Raw genomic sequence first — 23285 nt, forward strand, 5'->3', positions numbered from 1 at the left:
TGACTCGCTCCTCCAAAACACCCCAAAGTGGCTCAATAATATTTAGATCTGGTGACTGTGCAGGCCTTGGGAGATGTTCAACTTCACTCTTTCATGTTCATCAAACCAATCTTTCACCAGTCTTGCTGTGTGTATTGGTGCATTGTCGTCCTGATACACGGCACCGCCTTCAGGATACATGTTTGAACTATTGGATGCACATGATCTTACTGGTGCAATGTGCAATTAATGAAGATTGGCCACCAGGCTGGTCCAATTTAGCCATGAAACCTCCCACACTAAAATGACAGGTGTTACTTAAATACTTAATAACATTAATACTTGAATACTTAACATTAAATCACTTAATAACACTGATTTACATGTAACTTTACTATATGGTATATTAGCAGCTCTTTAAAATGCTATTAATCACATATTGTGAATGTCAAACCAAAGCACAATTATTCTTGTGCCTTCTTCAATACCACACATTTCTTCAACAATATATGGACTGTTAAATTACCCCCCTGACAATATAAGATTTTAAAGAAGTCAGATTAGAAAATATAAGAACAACAAAATGCAAATGCTTACGTAAAAAAAGTTTATACACAAGTGTTTAAGTGTCAAATCACTTTCTGGCCAATTTATAATGTAAAACATGTATACTTTATCAATGTTGATTTAATCTTTCATGAATAGGTAATGAGAAGATTATGAATGTGTTATGTGCTATGTAGACAACCTTCATATGAAGTGCTACAATTAATTACACATAATTGTTATAACAAATTGGAATAATTAAGGGTACTTAGCACAATTAGCAAAAAATAAATGCAGCTGAGTAAGCAAAAATGGCTTAAATCTCATAAGAACACACACACACACACCAGATATATTTGACAACAAATGAATACACATTGATGTTTTTATTTGACTATGACCATCCATATATAACACTGTCATGTAATTTCATACAATTGCTAAAGTACACATTTGTCTTACTTAGGCAAGGTCACATGTCCCCAGTAAGTTTATATTTAATAAAAGCCGTATCAATACATTTATTTCATAACATTTCCAACACACACAAAAAAAATTACAAATTTATATATAATGTGTTTTAGAATTGAATATGTATTATGAATAGTTGTATAGGATGCTAATTCTGAAAATGTGGACAGCATTGCATTTTGTTCCTTCAGGCTGAAAGAGTGCTGATCTTTCTTTTCCTTACTTGCATAATTAATGCCTCTCTGATTTCTTTGGTTCTAAAGCAGAATATTATTGGATTGACAAGTGGAGGAAATAAACTGTACCACATACTGACCATAACACGAGCATCATTGTTTATTTGAACTTTAAGGTCAGTGGCATACACAGCACATCGAGGCAGATAGTATAGACATATGATAAGAAGTTGAGGGCTGCATGTGGAAAATGTTTTGTATTTTCCGTGAACACTGGGTATTTTAAAGACTGTTAGAATAATGGCAGTGTATGAGAATATGATGAAAGCAAGGGGACCCAACAGCACAATCATTGCCATAATGAAGGCAAACAACTTTGCACTCCTTGTATCACCACAGGCCAATTTAGTTATTGAATTATGGTCACAAAAGCACTGTGTTATTATGTTGGAATTACAGTAGGGCACAGCTATGGACTGAAAAATTTCCACTGTCAACCAAGAAACAGGAATCAACCAAGACACTATACATATAATTGTAACAGATTTTTTAGTAACAAAAACAGGATATCTGAGAGGGTTACATATTGCAATAAACCGATCAACAGCCATAATTAGCAAAAGGAAAGAAGTAACTGTTCCAAAGTAATGGACAAAAAACATCTGTACAAAGCAAGCATGAAATGGCAAAGTTTCATCTTTAAGCAGGTACTTTGCGATGATTTTTGGCATTGTGGTAGTTCCAAAAGCAAAGTCCACTGCAGCCAGATTACAGAAGATCAGATAGGATGGTTTTTGCAAACATTTTTCATAGACCACAAACGCAATAATGAAAATATTGCTTCCTGCAAGTGTGAGATAAATGAGTAGAAGAAGAATTCCAACAGCTGCATAATATTCGAGAAGAACTCCTGGAAATCCGAGAAGGAAGAATTCTGTAACAGTTGTGGAATTGAGAAATTGATTCATATTTTTGACTGGGTTTCCAAAACCACCTGAAAAACCACTTATGTGCACACTATTCTTTTTAGCTTTTAAAGACTATAACTGATTAAAGCAAGAAAAAATGTTATATGACACCATGTTTTACATGACATATGTCATATATCAGTGTCTTAAGTGAAGTAGCCTTTAATTGGGAAGCTATAATGTAATGCCTTAATAAATTGAGAGCAGTAGCTATTATCTCTTAAAATATGTGTTAGTAACTCCACAAAGCAGCAGTTTATAAATCCACTTGCACACTAGAGACCAGCTGCTACTTGACGCAAAACGTGTCCTAATATTTTAGCTTAACCCCTGTCCTCATGTAAATCAGCTGGATGAATAACAGCAGTACTCAGTCTGGACTTTGTTTTTTCACAGAGCCTAAAGGGTTTTATATATAGTTTTTTTTTGACACTTTCCTGAATTGTGTAATAAAAATTAGCATCTAACAACAAAGATCTGTACTTTTTATAGTTAGCATGCTTTAAAAAAAGCAATTTATTTCTTTGTCAAATGTCAGCACTCATACCTAGGGACAGTTAGGCATGGTGTATCAACCTACCAAATTGTGTTTTGGACTGTGAGATGAAATTGGAGAACCTGTAGGAAACCCAACACACGAAGAGAAAAAAACAACAAAAACGTGGCTCCTCAGACAGTTAGATGGGGCTAAATAAATCAAATATAGTAAAATAATTTTTAAAATGTAATTTGTGATGGTGGAATGGATGGAATTGTGACTTAAAAGTGTCCGTAGGCAGTGAATATGTGTTTTGCAGCTACAGACAATGAATATATATATTCATTGTCTATATATACAGTTATACCTCATTTTTCACGGGGGATGCATTCCAAGACCACCCGCGAAAAACGAATTTCTGTGAAGTAGAAGAAAGATTTCTTTTATGTATTTAACGAGTATTTGGACTTTTAAAACCCTCCCTGTTACTGTTAACAACCCACCCTTTGCATTAAACAGTCATTCTATAATGTTTTTCAGCTGGAACTACATGTGATATCCTACCAGTTTCTTTAATAGAGTAATTCCTAAGCTGTGATTTAGCATAAGTAAATTTCACTCAGATATGGGCATGAACAATACATGTACTGTACGTAAGAAATACTTGTAAATGATATATTTTGTCACCTACAGGCCTAGTCTAATACATGTAAATAATAATAAAAAAATAAATTTGGCTATTCATCTTTCACGGTTTTCCTAGATTTTTCCTCAATATCTGCGATATAGCGGCTATAAGCCCCCTTGAAAAAAACCCGCAAAGTAGCAAATCCACGAAAGATGAACCGCAAAGTAGCGAGGGATTACAGTATATATATATATATATATATATAGGGTTGGACAATGAAACATCTGTCATTTTAAACCACAATAATTTATTAGTATGGTGTAGGGCCTCCTGTTGTGGCCAATACAGCATCAATTTGTCTTTGGAATGACATTTACAAGTCCTGCACAGTGGTCAGAGGGATTTTAAGCCATTCTTCTTGCAGGATAGTGGCCAGGTCACTACGTGATGCTGGTGGAGGAAAACGTTTCCTGACTCGCTCCTCCAAAACACCCCAAAGTGGCTCAATAATATTTAGATCTGGTGACTGTGCAGGCCATGGGAGATGTTCAACTTCACTCTTTCATGTTCATCAAACCAATCTTTCACCAGTCTTGCTGTGTGTATTGGTGCATTGTCGTCCTGATACACGGCACCGCCTTCAGGATACATGTTTGAACTATTGGATGCACATGATCTTACTGGTGCAATGTGCAATTAATGAAGATTGGCCACCAGGCTGGTCCAATTTAGCCATGAAACCTCCCACACTAAAATGACAGGTGTTACTTAAATACTTAATAACATTAATACTTGAATACTTAACATTAAATCACTTAATAACACTGATTTGCATGTAACTTTACTATATGGTATATTAGCAGCTCTTTAAAATGCTATTAATCACATATTGTGAATGTCAAACCAAAGCACAATTATTCTTGTGCCTTCTTCAATACCACACATTTCTTCAACAATATATGGACTGTTAAATTACCCCCCTGACAATATAAGATTTTAAAGAAGTCAGATTAGAAAATATAAGAACAACAAAATGCAAATGCTTACGTAAAAAAAGTTTATACACAAGTGTTTAAGTGTCAAATCACTTTCTGGCCAATTTATAATGTAAAACATGTATACTTTATCAATGTTGATTTAATCTTTCATGAATAGGTAATGAGAAGATTATGAATGTGTTATGTGCTATGTAGACAACCTTCATATGAAGTGCTACAATTAATTACACATAATTGTTATAACAAATTGGAATAATTAAGGGTACTTAGCACAATTAGCAAAAAATAAATGCAGCTGAGTAAGCAAAAATGGCTTAAATCTCATAAGAACACACACACACACACCAGATGTATTTGACAACAAATGAATACACATTGATGTTTTTATTTGACTATGACCATCCATATATAACACTGTCATGTAATTTCATACAATTGCTAAAGTACACATTTGCCTTACTTAGGCAAGGTCACATGTCCCCAGTAAGTTTATATTTAATAAAAGCCGTATCAATACATTTATTTCATAACATTTCCAACACACACAAAAAAAATTACAAATTTATATATAATGTGTTTTAGAATTGAATATGTATTTTGAATAGTTGTATAGGATGCTAATTCTGAAAATGTGGACAGCATTGCATTTTGTTCCTTCAGGCTGAAAGAGTGCTGATCTTTCTTTTCCTTACTTGCATAATTAATGCCTCTCTGATTTCTTTGGTTCTAAAGCAGAATATTATTGGATTGACAAGTGGAGGAAATAAACTGTACCACATACTGACCATAACACGAGCATCATTGTTTAATTGAACTTTAAGGTCAGTGGCATACACAGCACATCGAGGCAGATAGTATAGACATATGATAAGAAGTTGAGGGCTGCATGTGGAAAATGTTTTGTATTTTCCGTGAACACTGGGTATTTTAAAGACTGTTAGAATAATGGCAGTGTATGAGAATATGATGAAAGCAAGGGGACCCAACAGCACAATCATTGCCATAATGAAGGCAAACAACTTTGCACTCCTTGTATCACCACAGGCCAAACTAGTTATTGAAGTGTGGTCACAAAAGCACTGTGTTATTATGTTGGAATTACAGTAGGGCACAGCTATGGACTGAAGAATTACCACTGGTAGCCAAGAAACAGGAATCAACCAAGACACTATACATATAATTGTAACAGATTTTTTAGTAACGAAAACAGGATATCTGAGAGGGTTACATATTGCAATAAACCGATCAACAGCCATAATTAGCAAAAGGAAAGAAGTAACTGTTCCAAAGTAATGGACAAAAAACATCTGTACAAAGCAAGCATGAAATGGCAAAGTTTCATCTTTAAGCAGGTACTTTGCGATGATTTTTGGCATTGTGGTAGTTCCAAAAGCAAAGTCCACTGCAGCCAGATTACAGAAGATCAGATAGGATGGTTTTTGCAAACATCTTTCATAGACCACAAACGCAATAATGAAAATATTGCTTCCTGCAAGTGTGAGATAAATGAGTAGAAGAAGAATTCCAACAGCTGCATAATATTCGAGAAGAACTCCTGGAAATCCGAGAAGGAAGAATTCTGTAACAGTTGTGGAATTGAGAAATTGATTCATATTTTTGACTGGGTTTCCAAAACCACCTGAAAAACCACTTATGTGCACACTATTCCTTTTAGCTTTTAAAGACTATAACTGATTAAAGCAAGAAAAAATGTTATATGACACCATGTCTTACATGATATATGTTATATATCAGTGTCTTAACTGAAGTAGCCTTTAATTGGGAAGCTATAATGTAATGCCTTAATAAATTGAGAGCAGTAGCTATTGTCTCTTAAAATATGTGTTAGTAACTCCACAAAGCAGCAGTTTATAAATCCACTTGCACACTAGAGACCAGCTGCTACTTGACGCAAAACATGTCCTAATATTTTAGCTTAACTCCTGTCCTCATGTGAATCAGCTGGATGAATAACACTTTCCTGAATTGTGTAATAAAAATTAACATCTAACAACAAAGATCTGTACTTTTTATAGTTAGCATGCTTTAAAAAAAGCAATTTATTTGTTTGTCAAATGTCAGCACTCATACCTAGGGACAATTTGGCATGGTGTATCAACCTACCAAATTGTGTTTTGGACTGTGAGATGAAATTGGAGAACCTGTAGGAAACCCAACACACGAAGAGAACAAACCAACAAAAACGTGGCTCCTCAGACAGTTAGATGGGGCTAAATAAATCAAATATAATACATTAATTATTCAAATGTAATCTGTCTCATTTATTTTGCCTTGTCTTAGAACTTAGGTCTATGTTCTACATCTGGCCATTCATCATGCGGTTGAGCACCTGGAGGGTGTTTTCCAAACTGTGTGAAATGGTGGCACATAGAAGTGCTTGAAGTCCCGTTCATGGTCACAGCACATTTCAGTGGTGCTGTACTACATGTACTACATTTAGAGCTTCCAACTAATGTACAGCACTGGGTGAACCACTCTCCAAGTTTTCACAGTCAGAAGAACTGTTGAGGGACTGCAGTGGCTGCAACAGTAAATATTGTTCATTTCTATAGCATTTGTTTGTGGAAATTTAACTTTTTAATCATAACATTTTGGATGTCACAACGTGTGTTATCATGTTAGTGTGGGTTGTTTCAGTTTACTCCCTTTTACTGATATCCCATGTAGATTTCTCTAATAGGTGAATTTTTCCCAAGAACGGTAGTGCAACATGTATTGTCACAGTCACACAGCTCCAGGTTCCTTGGGTTGTGGATTCGACCCCTGCTCTGGGTGACTGTCTGTGAGGAGTTTGGTGTGTTCTCCATGTGTCTGCCTGGGTTTCCTCTGGATGCTCTGGTTTCCTCCCATGGTCCAAAAACATGTTGGTAGGTGGATTGGTTACTCAAAAGTGTTCATATGTGTGAGTGTGTGAGTGAATATGTGAGTGTGTGTTGCCCTGTGAAGGACTTGCGCCCAGTGATTCCTGGTAGGCTCAGAACTCACCACAACACTGAACTGAATAAGCAGTTTCACACAATGAATAAATGAATGAATTAATGGTAGATAGTAGCAAGTCCACCACATGAAGAGGATATTTAAAGAGCCTGTCTTTACATATTAATTAGCATCATGCTGAAATGATTTACATTATGCTACATGTGGCTACTTATGTGCGTTTCACTTCCCATTTCAGCATATTTCAGCCTTGCGCCCAATGATTCCAGGTAGGCTCTGGACCCACAGCGACCCTGAACTGGATAAGCGGTTACAGATAATGAATGAATGAATGAATGAATAAATGTCTTTTATCAGTAGGAGAACTCAATAAATTAGAAAGAAAATCATTTTGTGGAACTGGAGTTTTACTGCAAATATAAGGTCAGTTTAAGGTCATTACATTTATATTTCTATTATTTAAGGAATAGTTTTACACATGTATACATGTATATTTCTCTATGAAGTTTAATTATCTGGAATATAAACCATTATTATTAGTATTATTATTACAAAAAAAAAAAAAAAAATAGAGAGAATATTTACCAAACACTTTATCTTAATTTCACCCTGAAAGTCCTTTCATTTGATCCCTGATCTTTCTTTTTCTTAATTTCAGCATTAAAGCATCTCGAATTTCCTTAGTTCTAAAACAAAAAATAACTGGATTAACAAGAGGAGGAAACAGACTGTACCACATACTGATCATAATCCGAACATCGATGTTCATTTGAAGCTTAATGTCAGCAACATAGACAGCACACCGGGGCAGATAGTAAAGGCATATGATAAGAAGTTGAGGGCTGCATGTTGAGAAAGTTTTGTAATTTCCTTGAACGTTAGACATTTTAAAGACAGTTACAAGGATTGCTACATACGAGAATATGATGAAAGCAAGGGGACCCAAAAGCACAAACATTGCCATAGAAAAGCTAACCAACCTTGCATACCTTACATCACTACAGGCCAATTTACTTATGGAATTCTGGTCACAAAAACATTGTGTAATTACATTGGAATCACAGTAGGGAACATCTACAGCTGCTTGAATTACTATCACAGTGACAAAAGAGATTGGAATCACCCAAAATACACCACACACAATTCCCATGGAATGATTTGAAACAAGAACAGGGTATCTGAGAGGATTACAGATAGCAATAAATCGATCAACAGCCATTATCAGCAAAAGGAAAGAAGTGACACTTCCTAAATAGTGAACAAAAAACATTTGTACAAAGCAAGCATGAAATGGTACAGTTTCATCTTTAAGCAGATATTTTGCAATGGCTTTGGGTAAAGTTACAGTACCAAAAGCAAAGTCCACTGCAGCCAGATTACAGAAGATCAGATAGGATGGTTTTTGAAGACTTTTTTCATAAACCACAAATGCAATAGTAAATATGTTTCCCCCGGCAAGTGTGAGATAAATTAACAGAAGCAGAATACCAACAGCTGCATAATATTCTGGTAGAACTCCTGGAAATCCAAGAAGGAAGAAATGTGTGACAGTGGTTGTGTTGGTATACCGGTCCATGGCTTCCAAAAGAATGTGCTCAAGAACAACAACTTATAAATAATCTCAGTACATTACAATTTTAAAGGGGAAACAGATTACTGTACTGTAAGCAACATTAAAACAAACTTTGCTTTAGAAAAAGGACAGAGTTGGCAAGTTGGCTAAAATATATATCCATGCATCTTCTTATACTGTATGAGGATATAGAGTAAGTGCTAATTTAGATGCTAAAAAAATTGCATTTACATTTTAAATGTTAATTTCCTAAATATCCACAGTGCTAGCACTCAACTAAGATCAACTCATCAAAGCAAATCTTTATATACACTGTTCTAAGACACTAGAGGCTAGCTACTACATGACATAATGTTGGTTGTGATGTTTCTTCCTGATCACTGTCTGATCTGAAATTATCAGAGTGTGGTTTACACATGAGGCCACCTAATGTACAGCTTTATACCAGATATTATACCAGATAATAATTCTATGTTCTTACAGTATAGAGCACCATAATATAACAATCAAAGACCAAAATGCAAATATTCTATATTAACTGTCAATTTTATCAGGTCCAATTTCTGAGTGTTTTCTCACAAAGCTCCTCAACTCTGAAATAGCCTTCCGGTTACTGTTTGGGGCTCAGACACACTCTCAATCTTTAAATCTAGATTAAAAGCCTACCTTTTCAAACAGGTATTTGGTTAATCACTCACTTTCAGGTCACTCCTTCTCTATTGGTGTTATTATCACTGCTCTGTATTAACCCTGACATACTACCATAGCTACAGCTTTTTTAGTTAGCTTTCTGGTAACCACCAACACGCTGTCTGTGGCTGGGTTCTCTTGCCTGACCCGTGGAAGCTTTTTTCGCAGGTCAATTTTGCCCGTTCTTTACCATGAACCTAATAACCTCTGTATTTTTATTTGTTCCCTTTGTCTGGTTTTCTTTCTCCTGTCTTTCTCATGCTTTGAGATGTCCTGCTGCTCTCCAGGTGTTGCCCTGATCCAGCCCCTGTGTCCTGTACAAGATCCTGGTCTTGTCTCATTTACACTATCATGCTTGGCCATGGTGTTTAATCTCAAATGAAAAAATTTTAATGTTGTAACTCAACAAAATTAGGCCTAGCATTGTCTTGCTGAAACGGACATGGTGTCTCTCCATAATTACAATATAGGCCACCACGTCAATGGTACTTTATATATATGCAAATCATCCATTACATATGCACTGATTTTAACCCCCTTTGCCTTCACAGATGCTGTATTTATTTATTTACTTGTCATCAGTAATGTTTTTGATGGCCTTTATCATAGGCATGTACAATGCAGCATCGTTTTTTCCCAGAAACAAGCTGAAACATAGACTCATCAGAACACAGAATATGTTTCCAGTGTCTTTTAGTCCATCTCAGGTGATTTCAGGCCAAGAGAAGTTGTTTGCATTTCTACAAAAACTTAATATATAGCCTCCTATTTCATTCATTATCTGTAACCGCTTATCCAGTTCAGGGTTATGGTGGGTCCAGAGCCTACCTGGAATAATTGGGTGCAAGGCGTTCACACATTCGCACACTTTTGAGTTGCCAATCCACCTACCAACGTGTGTTTTTGGACTGTGGGAGGAAACTGGAGCACCCGGAGGAAACCCACACGGACACGGTGAGAACACACGAACTCCTCACAGACGGTCACCCAGAGCGGGAATCCAACCCACAACCTCCAGGTCCCTGGAGATGTGTGACTGCGACACTACCTGCTGCGCCACCTTGCCACCCTTAGCCTCCTATTTGCATTAAACAAATTCAGTTTGCATTTCTTTGCAGTGGACAGTGTTAAGCAGTTTGTGCCTTTGGCATTTAGGCACCTAAGTTTTCCTGAAGGCTCCCTGAATCATTTCACATTATTGTGAACTTTAAATAGCTCATTCATTTATTCATTCATTCATTATCTGTAACCGCTTATCCAATTCAGGGTCACGGTGGGTCCAGAGCCTACCTGGAATCATTGGGCGCAAGGCGGGAATACACCCTGGTTTGTGACTGTGTGACTGCGACACTACCTGCTGCGCCACCGTGCCGCCCACTTTAAATAGTGAAAGACGTAAATATTTTTCAAGAAGGGCATAGAATTAGCAGGGTCAGAAGTGACATGTCCCCACCAATATCCAGCAATAATTAAATTGTCCCATCAATAATATGAGTCCTATCACTTTGTAACACATATGGCCAGTGTGATTGGCTGTGCCTTTCCCTGCTGTCACATGAGACTCTGTAACTACATTTGTTTGTTAACAGAATGTTTGGTTGTTAGGAAAACTTTCCAGTAATATGTGAGACTTAATGTGCAAGACTCAGGTGCAACATGGGTGTCAAAAGTGAGTAAGGATGGCAGCAAAAAACAAGAAGTTGGACATGAGCTACTCAATGTTAAGTTTGATAATTAAATGAGTCCATCATAATAACATTAATGGCAATGCTAGGCTTTGGCGCACAGCATAGAGCAGACTAAAATTGTCTGTTGCTATGAATAACATGGTTTGGAAATTAACTGCACAACATTTGCTTTTATTATTGCTGATGTATGAGACCTGTTTAATTTGCATTATGGCTTAAGTAAAACTGAAGTACAAACTACTTGGCAATGGGGTGGAGGGCGGGGGTGGGTTGTACATTCATAGGTCCCCACCAATGTCAAGAGCAAATTTATGTCCTTGTTTTCCAATCTTGTGCTGAGAATCATGACCTTTGATGTGACTGACAGTTCTCTCAAAATGTTTGGCAAAAAGTTAACCATGACCCTTCTTTTCAAACATTAAGCCCTTTTTTGTGGATGCACCATTTTAATTTACAAAATAATATCAGGTCGTTAAGTGAAAAGTTAATATTTTATCTGTATTTTCGTCAGTTAAATAAATGTTTAAGTGCATTATAACAACACAGACTGATGTTTTTAAATTGCATTTCCTAGAAAAAAAAAATAAACAAAGCAAAATAAAAAGTTTTCTTGAAATGTGTATTGCACTTGAATTCTTTTGTTTCAATCCATGAATTATAATGAATAATAATGAATATCTAAATATGCATTAATTAAGGTCAAATATTTATGCTAAATTTTGTCTAGCTTCCAAAAGTACTTAAAATGTCAAAAACATGATCAGTGAAAATGCATGTTTTTGGACAGTGGGAGGAAACTGGAGCGCACAGAGGAAACAAATGCAGTCACCCAGAGCAGGGCTTGAACCCACAACCTCCAGGTCCCTGGAGCTGTTTGACAGCAGCAATATCTGCTGTGCCACTGTGACTCCCAGCAGTGATATTTTCATTCATTCATTCCTTATCTATAACCGCTTATCCAGTTCAGGGTCGCAGTGGGTCCAGAGCCTACCTGGAATCATTGGGCGCAAGGCGGGAAAACACCCTGGAGGGGGCGCAGTGACATTTGTGTTATTAAAATGAATACATTTATGGTGCTTTGAATAAAATTCACATGATTCTGCAAAATGATAAACCAAAATGTGAAAGAGACAACTAATGTCACAAATAGAATTTAATAAAATATGCAATACTCAAGTAAAAACTTTGTATGATATCATCATAGCAAACATACTAGGAAGATTTCATTGCAATTTGTGGAAATTATATTTTATGGTCCATATTTTAATACAAACCGGATTCCAAAATAGTTGGGACACTACACAAATTGTGAATAAAAACTGAATGCAATGATGTGGAGGTGCCAATATCTAATATTATATTCAGAATAGAACACAAATCACAGATCAAAAGATTAAACTGAGAGAATGTATCATTTTAAGGGAAAAATATGTTGTTTCAAAAGTTCATGGCGTCAACAAATCCCAAAAAAGTTGGGACAAGGTCTTTTTTTACCACTGTGTGGCATCCCCCCTTCTTCTTACAACACTCAACAGACGTCTGGGGACAGAGGAGACCAGTTTCTCAAGTTTAGAAATAGGAATGCTCTCCCATTCATGTCTAATACAGGCCTCTAACTGTTCAATCGTCTTGGGCCTTCTTTGTCGCACCTTCCTCTTTATGATGCGCCAAATGTTCTCTATAGGTGAAAGATCTGGACTGCAGGCTGGCCATTTCAGTACCCGGATCCTTCTCCTACGTAGCCATGATGTTGTGATTGCTGCAGAATGTGGTCTGGCATTATCTTGTTGAAAAATGCAGGGTCTTCTCTGAAAGAGATGACGTCTAGATGGGAGCATATGTTGTTCTAGAACCTGAACATAGTTCTCTGCATTAATGGTGCCTTTCCAGACATGCAAGCTGCCCATGCCACAAGCACTCATGCAACCCCATACCATCAGTGATGCAGGCTTCTGAACGGAGCATTGATAACAACTTGGGTTATCTTTGTCCTCTCTGGTCCGGATGACATGGTGTCCCAGTGTTTCATAAAGAACTTCAAATTGTGACTCATCTGACCACAGAACAGTCTTCCTTTTTGCCACACTTCATTTTAAAAGACCCCTGGCCCAGTGCAAACGTCTGAGCTTGTGGAGCTTGCTTAGAAATGGCTTCCTCTTTGCACTGTAGAATTTCAGTTGGCAACGGCGGATGGCACGGTGGATTGTGTTCACTGACAATGCTTTCTGGAAGTATTCCTGAGCTCATTCTGTTATTTCCTTGACAGTGGCATTCCTGTTTGAGGTGCAGTGACGTTTAAGGGCCCAGAGATCACGAGCATCCAGTAGAGTTTTACGGCCTTGACCCTTACGCACAGCAATTGTTCCAGAATCTCTGAATCTTTTGATGATGTTATGCACGGTTGATGATGATAACTTAAAAGTCTTTGCTATTTTACGCTGGGTAACACCATTCTGGTATTGCTGCACTATCTTTCTGTGCAACAATGGTGGAATCGGTGATCCTCTTACCATCTTGGCTTCAGAGAGACACTGACACTCTGAGAAGCTCTTTTTATACCCAATCATGTTGTCAATTGACCTAATTAGTGTTAATTGGTCTTCCAGCTGTTCATTATATGTTCAATTTCCTTTTTCCAGCCACTTATTGCTACTTGTCCCAACTTTTTTGGGATTTGTTGACACTGTGAAATTTTGAATCAACATATTTTTCCTTTAAAATGTTACATTTACTCAGATTAAACTTTTGATCTGTCATCTATGTTCTATTACGAATAAAATATTGATCTCCACATCATTGCATTCAGTTTTTATTCACAATTTGTTTAGTGTCCCAACCTTTCGGTTTGTATGTTTTTACTAAAAATAAGCTGAGAGGAAAAATTATATTGTTGCTGTAAGGATAAAACCTTGTATCTTTAACACAGTAACATTTGTAGAAAAAGGGAAAAACATGTTTTGGACTAGTCCATTCACAAAATATAATTGGCTTTTAAGATAATGTTAAAATAAACAAAACCAAGAAGCAACAAAAAACTGACATACAAGGTTTTGTCTTGACAGTAACAAAACATTATAAAATTATGACACTTGATTCAATTTATGAGCATTTGGAAATATATCAGTGGTCTGGTTATGATAAGAAATTCTAGAAAGTCTAGAAATGCTAAAATATTTCCAGTGACACAGGCTGTTTCTTGTTTAGATTGCAGTTTAAATATTTTTGGCCTTTCAATCTGAAGAGTCAATCAATCTATTACTGACTTTGCTTTTGCTTAGTTTTAATAAAAAAACATTTTTTATTTCCTTGGTTCTCAAACAGAAAATAATTGGATTGACAAGAGGAGGAAAAAGACTGTACCACATACTGACCATAATTCGAACCTCATTACTCATTTGAACTTTTAGGTCAGTGGCATAGACAGCACATCGGGGCAGATAGTAAAGGCACATGATGAGAAGTTGAGGGCTGCATGTTGAGAATGTTTTATACTTTGCTTGAACATTGGATATTTTTAACACAGCCTTAATAATAGCGAAGTAGGAGAAAATGATAAAAGCAAGGGGAACCAGGAGCACAATCAAGGCCATAGTAAATGAAAACACCCTTAAAGACCTTAAATCACCACAGGCCAATTTACTTATTGAATTTTGATCACAAAAGCACTGGGTTATTACATTGGAGTCACAGAATGGTAGAGCTATGGTTTGAACAACTATAACTGGCAGCCATAAGACTGGAATAAGCCATGATATTAGACATGGTATTACAACAGACTGGTTTGTAACTATGTTAGGATATCTGAGAGGGTTACATATTGCAATAAATCGATCAATAGCCATAATTAGCAAAATTAAAGATGTTACAGTCCCTAAATAATGGACAAAAAACATTTGTACAAAGCAAGTATGAAATAGCAGATTTTCATCTTTAAGCAGGTACTTTGCAATTGTTTTGGGTAAAGTGGCAGTTCCAAAAGCAAGGTCCACTGCAGCAAGATTACAGAATATTAGATAAGATGGTTTATGAAGACTCTTTTCATAAGCTATAAATGCAATAATGAAAATATTCCCCCCAGCAAGTGTAAGATAAATGAGGAGTAGCAGGATTCCAACTGCTGGATAATATTCTGGAAGAATGCCTGGAAAACCAAGGAGAAAAAACTCGGTAACCATTGTAGAATTAGCCAGTCTGTCCATGTTGTCCACAGATTGTCCTAAACCATTCAATGAAGCACTTGAATTTTTATTACAATCATGAGAGAAAAATAGATTCTTGAGCCAGGTATTTTCATGTCATTGCTGAAGAAATTGGGCAAGCAAGATATAATTACTGCAATATTTCAGGAGAAAATAATCCTATGATTTGTTTTACAGCATGAAACAATAAAGAGTGAATAAAACTTAATATTCCTTTAAGTTTCCATGTCTTTAAGAGATGTAGTTCTTGAAATATTAATATGATAGTTATGAGCCCCCTTCTCACTGACCAGCTAAGAGTGACTCAGTATATAAACCATCTTCTGTCACACTAGAGACCTGCTACTATGTAATGTAATAATGTTCGTGTTCCCTGCTATTCAGCACAGTGACCTGAAAGTACTGCAGTAGTTCAATTTAGGTTAAGACAATATTTGAAAGATTGCTAAAAAGCTGTCCAAAAACATTGTTTTCCTGTTGCATGATCCAAAATAATAATTACCAAAATTATCTTTTTTTTTGATAACACATATACAGACCCTTCACCTATAATGGGATTCCCTGGAAAACATGATTGCAACAAGATATATTATATTGCTTATCTTTTTGATCTGACAATTACAGTACAAACAAAATCTTAAAGTGCAGTACAAACTGTAGAACTCTGAGATGCAGCATTGCATTAGACACAGCAGTGTTGCTGGAGTTTTTAAACAATGTGTCCACTCACTCATTATTCTCTCTATTGGCTGTAGTACCTTGTTGGTCCACCTAATCAGAGACAGTAGATCATTTATTGCTCTGGTTTTTGTCATTCTCTAATTCTTTAGTGCTGGACAGAAGATGCCGTCTACAGGTCATTTTTGGCTGGATAATTTTTATTTGCGGATTATTCCATCACTGACACTGAGGTGTTTAAAACCTCCAGCAGCACTGCTGTGTCTCATCCACAAACTAACTACCTCCATGCCAATCTCACTGCAATGCTGAGAATGCTCCACCATCCAAAAAATCCCTGTTCGGTAGTGGTAGTGTAGTGGTCTTCTGCTGGTACTATCTGAGGGTCCACGGTCTTTAATACAAAAACTCCCCCCAAAAAATAACAGATCCACCACATTTCACAGTCAGCATGAGATGCTTTTCGACATATACACTGACCTCTGTTCAAGTGTATGTTGCTGGTAATGCAAGCATGATAATCAGAGATGCACTGGCTGCTTGAAAATGTCCTACTCATTGTGTGTAGTGTTAACACAGATATATGTGGGTTTCCATTAAATCCATTAAATTCAATTCCATTAAATTCCATAAATCCTAAACACAAACACTAAGGTTGCTGTGGTCATTTATGATCCGATCAGCAACCAGCTACCCTAACAACTACAGCTTCTCATTGAGCCCACCATGAGTACCCAAACCACCCTCTACATAAAGAATAATGGCCTTTTTGAGTACAAATTCTATAAAAGCCAAAAATGTAACTCTATGACATGATTACTTTACAATTTACATTAGTTGCATTGCCATAATGTAGAGAATAACAATCATCCATGGATTTGTGGAAATTAATTTTAATTGACTTTCATAAAGAAGCCCACAAATTAAGATTGCGGTGCACTTTTTCTGTCAACTTATTGGACCTTCCAGCTGATTCCTGATCTTCTTTTTTCTTAATTTCATCATTAATGTTTCTCCGATTTCTTTAGTTCTAAAGCAGAAAATAATTGGATTGACGAGAGGAGGAAACAGACTGTACCACATACTGATCATAACACGAATATCATTACTCATTTGAACTTTCAGGTCAGTGGCATAGACAGTACATCGGGGCAGATAGTAAAGGCACATGATGAGAAGTTGAGGGCTGCATGTTGAGAATGTTTTATACTTTGCTTGAACATTGGATAGTTTTAAAACAGCTACAATGATGGCTATGTAGGAGAATATGATGAAAGCAAGTGGGACCAATAGTACAAACATAGCCGTAGCAAAGGAGAACACCCTTGAAGCCCTTAGGTCACCACAGGCCAATTTAGTCACTGAGTTGTGGTCACAAAAGCACTGGGTTATTACATTAGAGTCACAGTATGGAACTGATGCAGCCTGGAGAACTATTATTGTCATCCAAGAAACTGGAATCATCCAACAGGCCAAACATACAATTGTAACAGATTGATTTGTAACAATAACAGGGTAGCGAAGAGGGTTACAAATAGCAATAAATCGATCCATAGCCATTATTAATAACAGGATAGAAGTAACACTCCCTAAATAATGGACAAAAAACAGTTGTACAAAACAAGCATTCAAATGCATATTCTCATCTTTAAGCAAGTACTTTGTAATAAGTTTTGGCATTGTGGCAGTTCCAAAAGCAAAGTCCACTGCAGCAAGATTACAGAAAATTACATAGGATGGTTTTTGAAGGCTTTTTTCATACACCACAAATGCAATAGTGAAAATGTTTCCTCCCACAAGTGTGAGGTAAATCAAGAAAAGACAAATTCCAACAGCTGGATAATATTGTGGAAGGACTCCTGGAAATCCAAGAAGGAAGAATTCTGTAAAAGTCGTGGAATTGTCAAGGTGGTCCATGTTTTCCACAGAATTTTACTACCTAGAGTTTTTACTGCAAAATTTAAAAAAGAAAACAAACATTTGTTTCATGCGTTTAGATGCAATTATGCACACAATATATATATCATAATCTAACATTATGAACAAGCAGAAACATAAGTTATTTAAAATGCTGTGAATTAAATAAGTGTATAATGAGTGACAATATTATACAGTAGTCATGAAAAACTGTTGTGTTTTCTTGCCTCAATGTATGTTGAATATTAGCAGGCATTTCTTGGAAATGAAAATTCTGAGGCCTCTTCTGACACAAACTAAGAATGACTCACTGAAGAATCCATTTATAAATGCTCTTCAGTGACACTAGAGACCAGCTATTACTTGATGTAATATTAATATCCCATATCTTTCACTCATAATTATGCATATGTATAACAGACTAGATTAAATGCCATTAAAGAGATGTAAATTTCACGTTTGAATAAAAATCTGTAATTAAAATTAAGCTTTTAAATGATATCTGATACTTGTGTTTTAAAAAAATCCCAGACTCCTACAGAAACTTTCAAATCTATCTCATGTTCTGTTCCACTGTGGTTTTAAATAGATAACTGTTAAAAATGTTGCTTAATGTCAGTGTATAACCTTAATGCATTAAATATTTTATTCCTGAAAACTGTTTCTATTGTGAGAGCATATTTTGGTTCTTTTGAGCTGTCAGATTTGTTTCAATAACTCAACATTAACCACATTTGCACAGTTTGTACCTTTGTTATGGGCAACGTGGTAAGTATAATATCCATAAATTTGAGTAAAAACTGAAAAAAATTAATCTCCTTTGGACCATTAAAGGAGTAATATATAATCTCCCCAGACTAATAGTCACCTTGCTTGTTTAGGGTAGTATAACTTCAGACTCCTGCAGATGGCATTGTGCAAGGATGATCAGGCTACAAAAACATGAATTCATAGATTTAGAATAGGTGGCTCAGTGCAGTGAAGGTCTTATGTGATGTGCAGGTGTCAGGACATAACAGAAAGCTGACAGTCGCAGAACACAGTTAACAGTCTGTTTAATGTCGTTATCCAAAAGAGTATTCACAAGGCAGGCAAAGTTCAAAAACAGGAACAGACAGTACCTCAGAGGATGGACAAAAACCGTAGTCAAAAACAGGCAGAGTTCGAAAACCAGAGAATGCAGACAATACCAATAGGGACAAGACAGGAGACGTAAATCGGGAACACAGGCAGGAAGTAGGCAACAGGAGACCGTCAGACAAAGTACAAGGGAACGCGTTGTATGCATGGGAGAACCAAAACAATACTCGGCAAGGAACAGGTCTCAGAGTGAGGTATATATAGGGAGACAAACAGGTGTATGTAATTAGAATTCTGGTGAGGGAGACCGGCGGGTAGTCATGTGACTGACAGGTGCATTCTGGGAATTTGAGTCCTGAGATGTAGGCGTGACAGTACCCCCCCCCCCCGAAGACACCGGAGGAGGCCTGGAACGAGGACGACCACGACGACGACCACCCAGCGGAACAGAGTCACCGGAGCTACGGACTTCTGCACATGCGGAGGACTGAGATTGACGTGGGTCTCTGGATCTAGACCTAGGAAGGGACGGAGCGGGATTAGATACCGATCCTCTCGGGCGACCTCTGGGACGGGGAGCCGGCTTCTCAGGATGACGAGAGTGAAACGCCAACACGAGACCCGGATCATAGATGTCCTTTGCTGGTACCCATGAACGCTCCTCAGGACCGTACCCTTCCCAATCAATAAGATATTGGAGAGTTCCTCCACGTCTACGAGAATCTAGTACCTCTCGCACAGCATATGTGGAAGAGTCCCCAACGTCCAATGCCGGGGGCGGAACGTCGTCGGGCTGCAACTCATTCAAAGGACCAGAGATCACAGGCTTGAGGAGAGACACATGAAAGGAGTTAGCAATACGGTATTGTGCAGGTAATTCTAACTTGTAAGTAACATCATTAATTTTATCAGAAATACGAAAAGGACCAATATACTTAGGAAGGAGCTTCCTGCACCTCCCCTCAAACCTGATATCCTTTGTAGCCAACCATACTCTTTCTCCAATCTGGAATAACGGGGAATTTGATCTGTTTCTATCAGCTTGTTCCTTATACCGGGAAAGGACCTCCGTGATGTGAAGATTAGTTTTCTCCCACACCTCCTCACTGCGTTTCATCCACTCGTCGACTGATGGAATTCCAGATGTAGCTGCAGTCCAGGGTGCCAACGGAGGTTGATAACCTAATATACACTGAAATGGGGTGAGACCAGTAGTCGAGTTAACCAAGGAGTTTTGGGCTATCTCTGCCCATACCAAGTACTGGGACCAGTCTTGTGGATTCTCATGACAATAAATTCGTAAAAACTTTCCCAGCTCCTGATTAACCCGTTCACACTGGCCATTACTCTGGGGATGATATCCAGAGGTGAGGCTAACATTTACCCCTAAATGTTCAAAGAAAGCTTTCCATACATGTGACGTAAACTGAGGACCTCTATCAGATAAAATGTCTTCAGGGATTCCATAATGACGGAATATATGTGTATATAAAGCTTTAGCAGTATCTAGGGCCGTGGGTAATGAAGGAAATGGGATGAACTTAACTCCTCTAGAGAACCGATCAATGACTGTGAGAACGGTAGTAAATCCCTCCGACAGAGGTAGGTCAGTGACAAAATCCAGCGCCAAATGCGACCAGGGACGTTCTGGAACGGGTAGAGGCATTAATTTACCTGCAGGAAGGGTTTTAGGTGTTTTTGCCTGAGCACAAACTGAACAAGATGCTACAAATTCATGTACATCCGCTCTTACTGAACCCCACCAGTAACGTGCTAGAATTAGCTGTGTTGTGCGTCTCTCTCCGGGATGACCAGATGACAGTGACGAATGAGCCCAGGTAATCAGCCTATTACGGAATTCTGGCGGTACATAAGTTTTGCCTTCCGGACAAGATTCAGATACTCCTTTTGACCGATTTTCCTGTGCAATCAGTTAATCTAACTCCCATCTGATAGCTGCCACCGAAACGGAGGAAGGTAGTATAAACTTATTTGATTCTTCACCTTTCTCCTCTGATTCATTCTGATTAAAACGAGAGAGTGCATCTGCTTTAAGGTTGCGATTACCTGGTTGAAACGTGATGGTAAACCGGAACCGGGAGAAAAACAGTGACCACCTAGCTTGTCGAGAGTTCATACGTTTTGCAGAACGAATATATTCCAGATTCTTATGGTCAGTTAAGACTGTGAAAGGATGTAGAGAACCTTCTAGCCAGTGTCTCCATTCCTCTAAAGCCAACTTTACCGCTAAAAGTTCTCTATCCCCGATACCATAATTTCGTTCAGCAGGTGATAATTTATGCGAAAAAAAGGCAATGGGGTGTAACTTAGGAAGTTCCCCACTACGTTGAGATAGTACCGCCCCTACACCCGTCTCTGATGCGTCTACCTCCACCACAAAGGGGAGTTCAGGGTTAGGATGTTTTAATATGGGAGCGGTAGTGAAGGCTGTCTTAAGACGTTCAAAAGCACCTTGGGCCTGAGCAGACCAACACAAACGATGAGGACTACCCTTTAGTAAAGCAGTAAGTGGGGCTGCAATAGAACTAAAATTTCTAATAAACCGTCTATAGAAATTCGCAAACCCTAAAAAGCGTTGAAGCTCTTTCACGTTAGTTGGGACTGGCCAGTTTACGACCGCCTCTACCTTCTGGTCGTCCATGACTATACCCGACACACTGATAACATATCCCAAGAATGAAATGGTTTGTTGATGGAATTCACATTTTTCTCCTTTGACAAAAAGGTTATTCTCCTTTAACCGTTGAAGCACTTGACTGACCTGTTTTACATGAGTTTTTACATCTGGAGAGTATATCAAAATGTCATCAATGTATGCTATTACAAATTTTCCCAGCATGTCCCTAAAAATGTCATTAATAAACTCCTGGAACACAGATGGAGCGTTTGCCAACCCATAGCTCATTACCAAATACTCATAATGTCCCTTGGTAGTACTAAAAGCAGTTTTCCACTCGTCACCCTCCTTAATTCGCACTAGATTGTATGCACTACGAAGGTCCAACTTGGAGAAGATGGTAGCACCTCTAAGTTGCTCTAATGCAACTGGAATAAGGGGTAGAGGATATACAAATTTCTTGGTGATCTCGTTCAGAGCACGATAGTCTATACATGGTCTTAATCCACCGTCCTTCTTTTTGACAAAGAAGAAACCCGAAGATATTGGAGACTTTGATGGACGTATAAACCCCTGTGTTAAAGCTTCTTTGACGTACTCTTCCATGACTTTTTCTTCTTCTAAATTCAAAGGATAAATACGTGATTTAGGTAAGGTAGCACCCTCAACAAGTTCTATCGCACAGTCATATGGCCTATGCGGGGGTAATTTAGTAGCTTTTGTTTTACTGAAAACTTCTAAGTATTGGGAATACACGGGAGGAATTTCTACTGACATGGTTGAATCTGGACTCTCCACTGAAGTGGAATGGATAGAAATGTTTTTAAGGGCTAAACAGTTTGTGTGGCATAAGGATGACCAGGATGTGATTTCGCGTTGGCTCCATGAGATAGCTGGGTTATGAATTTCTAACCATGGTAGTCCCAAGATAATCTGAAAATCTGCCTTGGGTAATACCAAGAACGAAAGCCACTCGTGATGCAGGAAACTTGTCTGGAACCAAACAGGAACTGTCTCTTGTGAGATGAAATCTCCTCCAACGGGAAGGCCATCAAAAGCTCGGACTTGGATCCGTTTGCACAACTGTTTTGTCTTAATTCCCAGCCGGGTAACGAGGGATTGTTGAATGAAGTTTCCTTCGGCTCCAGAATCTATCAGCGCTGAAACGACAAAAGAAGTTCCTTGGCAGTACACTTTGACCGGTATGAGAAAGGATTTAGATATTAACCCTTTTGTGGGTACACTCACCAAGTTAGCACGAAAATTCCTCTCCAGGTTTTGAGTCCGGACTCGCGGAGGTAAGCGTGTACAATCACGACGAATATGATCAGATCCTCCACAGTATAAGCATAGTCCACCGTGGAGACGACGAAGGCGCTCTTCATGAGAAAGTCGCATAGTATCGCATTGCATAGGATCCGAAGGAGGATTAGGACAGGGAGCTTGACCTTGTACCGGGCGAAAAGGAAAACCAGGAGCGGATTGACGCTTGACAACTTCTTGTCCTTTACCCGGTGGCCGGGGACGTTTTTGTAGGAGTTGGTCCAGGCGGATGGATAAAGAAATTAACTGATCTAAAGTCAATCCGTCATCTCGACAAGCCAGTTCCGTGAGTATTTC

General features: G+C 37.9%; 6 protein-coding genes across 6 annotated transcripts; all 6 read right to left on the reverse strand.

Moving 5' to 3' along the window:
- Positions 1-1183: 1183 nt before the first annotated feature.
- Positions 1184-2140, reverse strand: LOC136703209 (olfactory receptor 1E16-like). The gene has a single exon (XM_066678041.1). The coding sequence runs from the start codon at positions 2138-2140 to the stop codon at positions 1184-1186; it is 957 nt and encodes a 318-aa protein (XP_066534138.1).
- Positions 2141-4900: 2760 nt separating this feature from the next.
- On the reverse strand, positions 4901-5857 carry LOC136703633 (olfactory receptor 1E16-like). The gene has a single exon (XM_066678072.1). The coding sequence runs from the start codon at positions 5855-5857 to the stop codon at positions 4901-4903; it is 957 nt and encodes a 318-aa protein (XP_066534169.1).
- A 1949-nt stretch (positions 5858-7806) lies between these two features.
- On the reverse strand, positions 7807-8778 carry LOC136703791 (olfactory receptor 1E16-like). The gene has a single exon (XM_066678085.1). It carries the CDS (start codon positions 8776-8778, stop codon positions 7807-7809), a length of 972 nt encoding a protein of 323 aa, XP_066534182.1.
- A 5605-nt stretch (positions 8779-14383) lies between these two features.
- Positions 14384-15364, reverse strand: LOC136703947 (olfactory receptor 1E16-like). Its single transcript, XM_066678098.1, has one exon. It carries the CDS (start codon positions 15350-15352, stop codon positions 14384-14386), a length of 969 nt encoding a protein of 322 aa, XP_066534195.1. The 5' UTR covers positions 15353-15364.
- A 1614-nt stretch (positions 15365-16978) lies between these two features.
- On the reverse strand, positions 16979-17947 carry LOC136705971 (olfactory receptor 52K1-like). The gene has a single exon (XM_066679834.1). It carries the CDS (start codon positions 17945-17947, stop codon positions 16979-16981), a length of 969 nt encoding a protein of 322 aa, XP_066535931.1.
- Positions 17948-19098: 1151 nt separating this feature from the next.
- Positions 19099-20937, reverse strand: LOC136687055 (chromobox protein homolog 2-like). The gene is made up of 2 exons (XM_066661261.1): positions 19996-20937; positions 19099-19853 (listed from the first exon to the last, which is right to left on the reverse strand). The coding sequence occupies exons 1-2, from the start codon at positions 20017-20019 to the stop codon at positions 19314-19316; spliced, it is 564 nt and encodes a 187-aa protein (XP_066517358.1). The 5' UTR covers positions 20020-20937; the 3' UTR covers positions 19099-19313.
- Positions 20938-23285: the final 2348 nt, after the last annotated feature.

Source organism: Hoplias malabaricus, chromosome 1 (assembly GCF_029633855.1).
Source record: "Hoplias malabaricus isolate fHopMal1 chromosome 1, fHopMal1.hap1, whole genome shotgun sequence".
Lineage (NCBI taxonomy): Eukaryota > Metazoa > Chordata > Actinopteri > Characiformes > Erythrinidae > Hoplias > Hoplias malabaricus.

Coding starts and splice junctions, on each gene's coding strand:
- LOC136703209 (XM_066678041.1), bottom strand. CDS start 2,140: ATGAATCAATTTCTCAATTCCACAACTGTTACAGAATTCTTCCTTCTC.
- LOC136703633 (XM_066678072.1), bottom strand. CDS start 5,857: ATGAATCAATTTCTCAATTCCACAACTGTTACAGAATTCTTCCTTCTC.
- LOC136703791 (XM_066678085.1), bottom strand. CDS start 8,778: ATGGACCGGTATACCAACACAACCACTGTCACACATTTCTTCCTTCTT.
- LOC136703947 (XM_066678098.1), bottom strand. CDS start 15,352: ATGGACAGACTGGCTAATTCTACAATGGTTACCGAGTTTTTTCTCCTT.
- LOC136705971 (XM_066679834.1), bottom strand. CDS start 17,947: ATGGACCACCTTGACAATTCCACGACTTTTACAGAATTCTTCCTTCTT.
- LOC136687055 (XM_066661261.1), bottom strand. CDS start 20,019: ATGGTTGGCTACAAAGGATATCAG. Junction 19,854..19,995: donor TTGGCTACAAAGGATATCAG/GTTTGAGGGGAG, acceptor TCTCTCCTCAAG/CCTGTGATCTCTGGTCCTTT.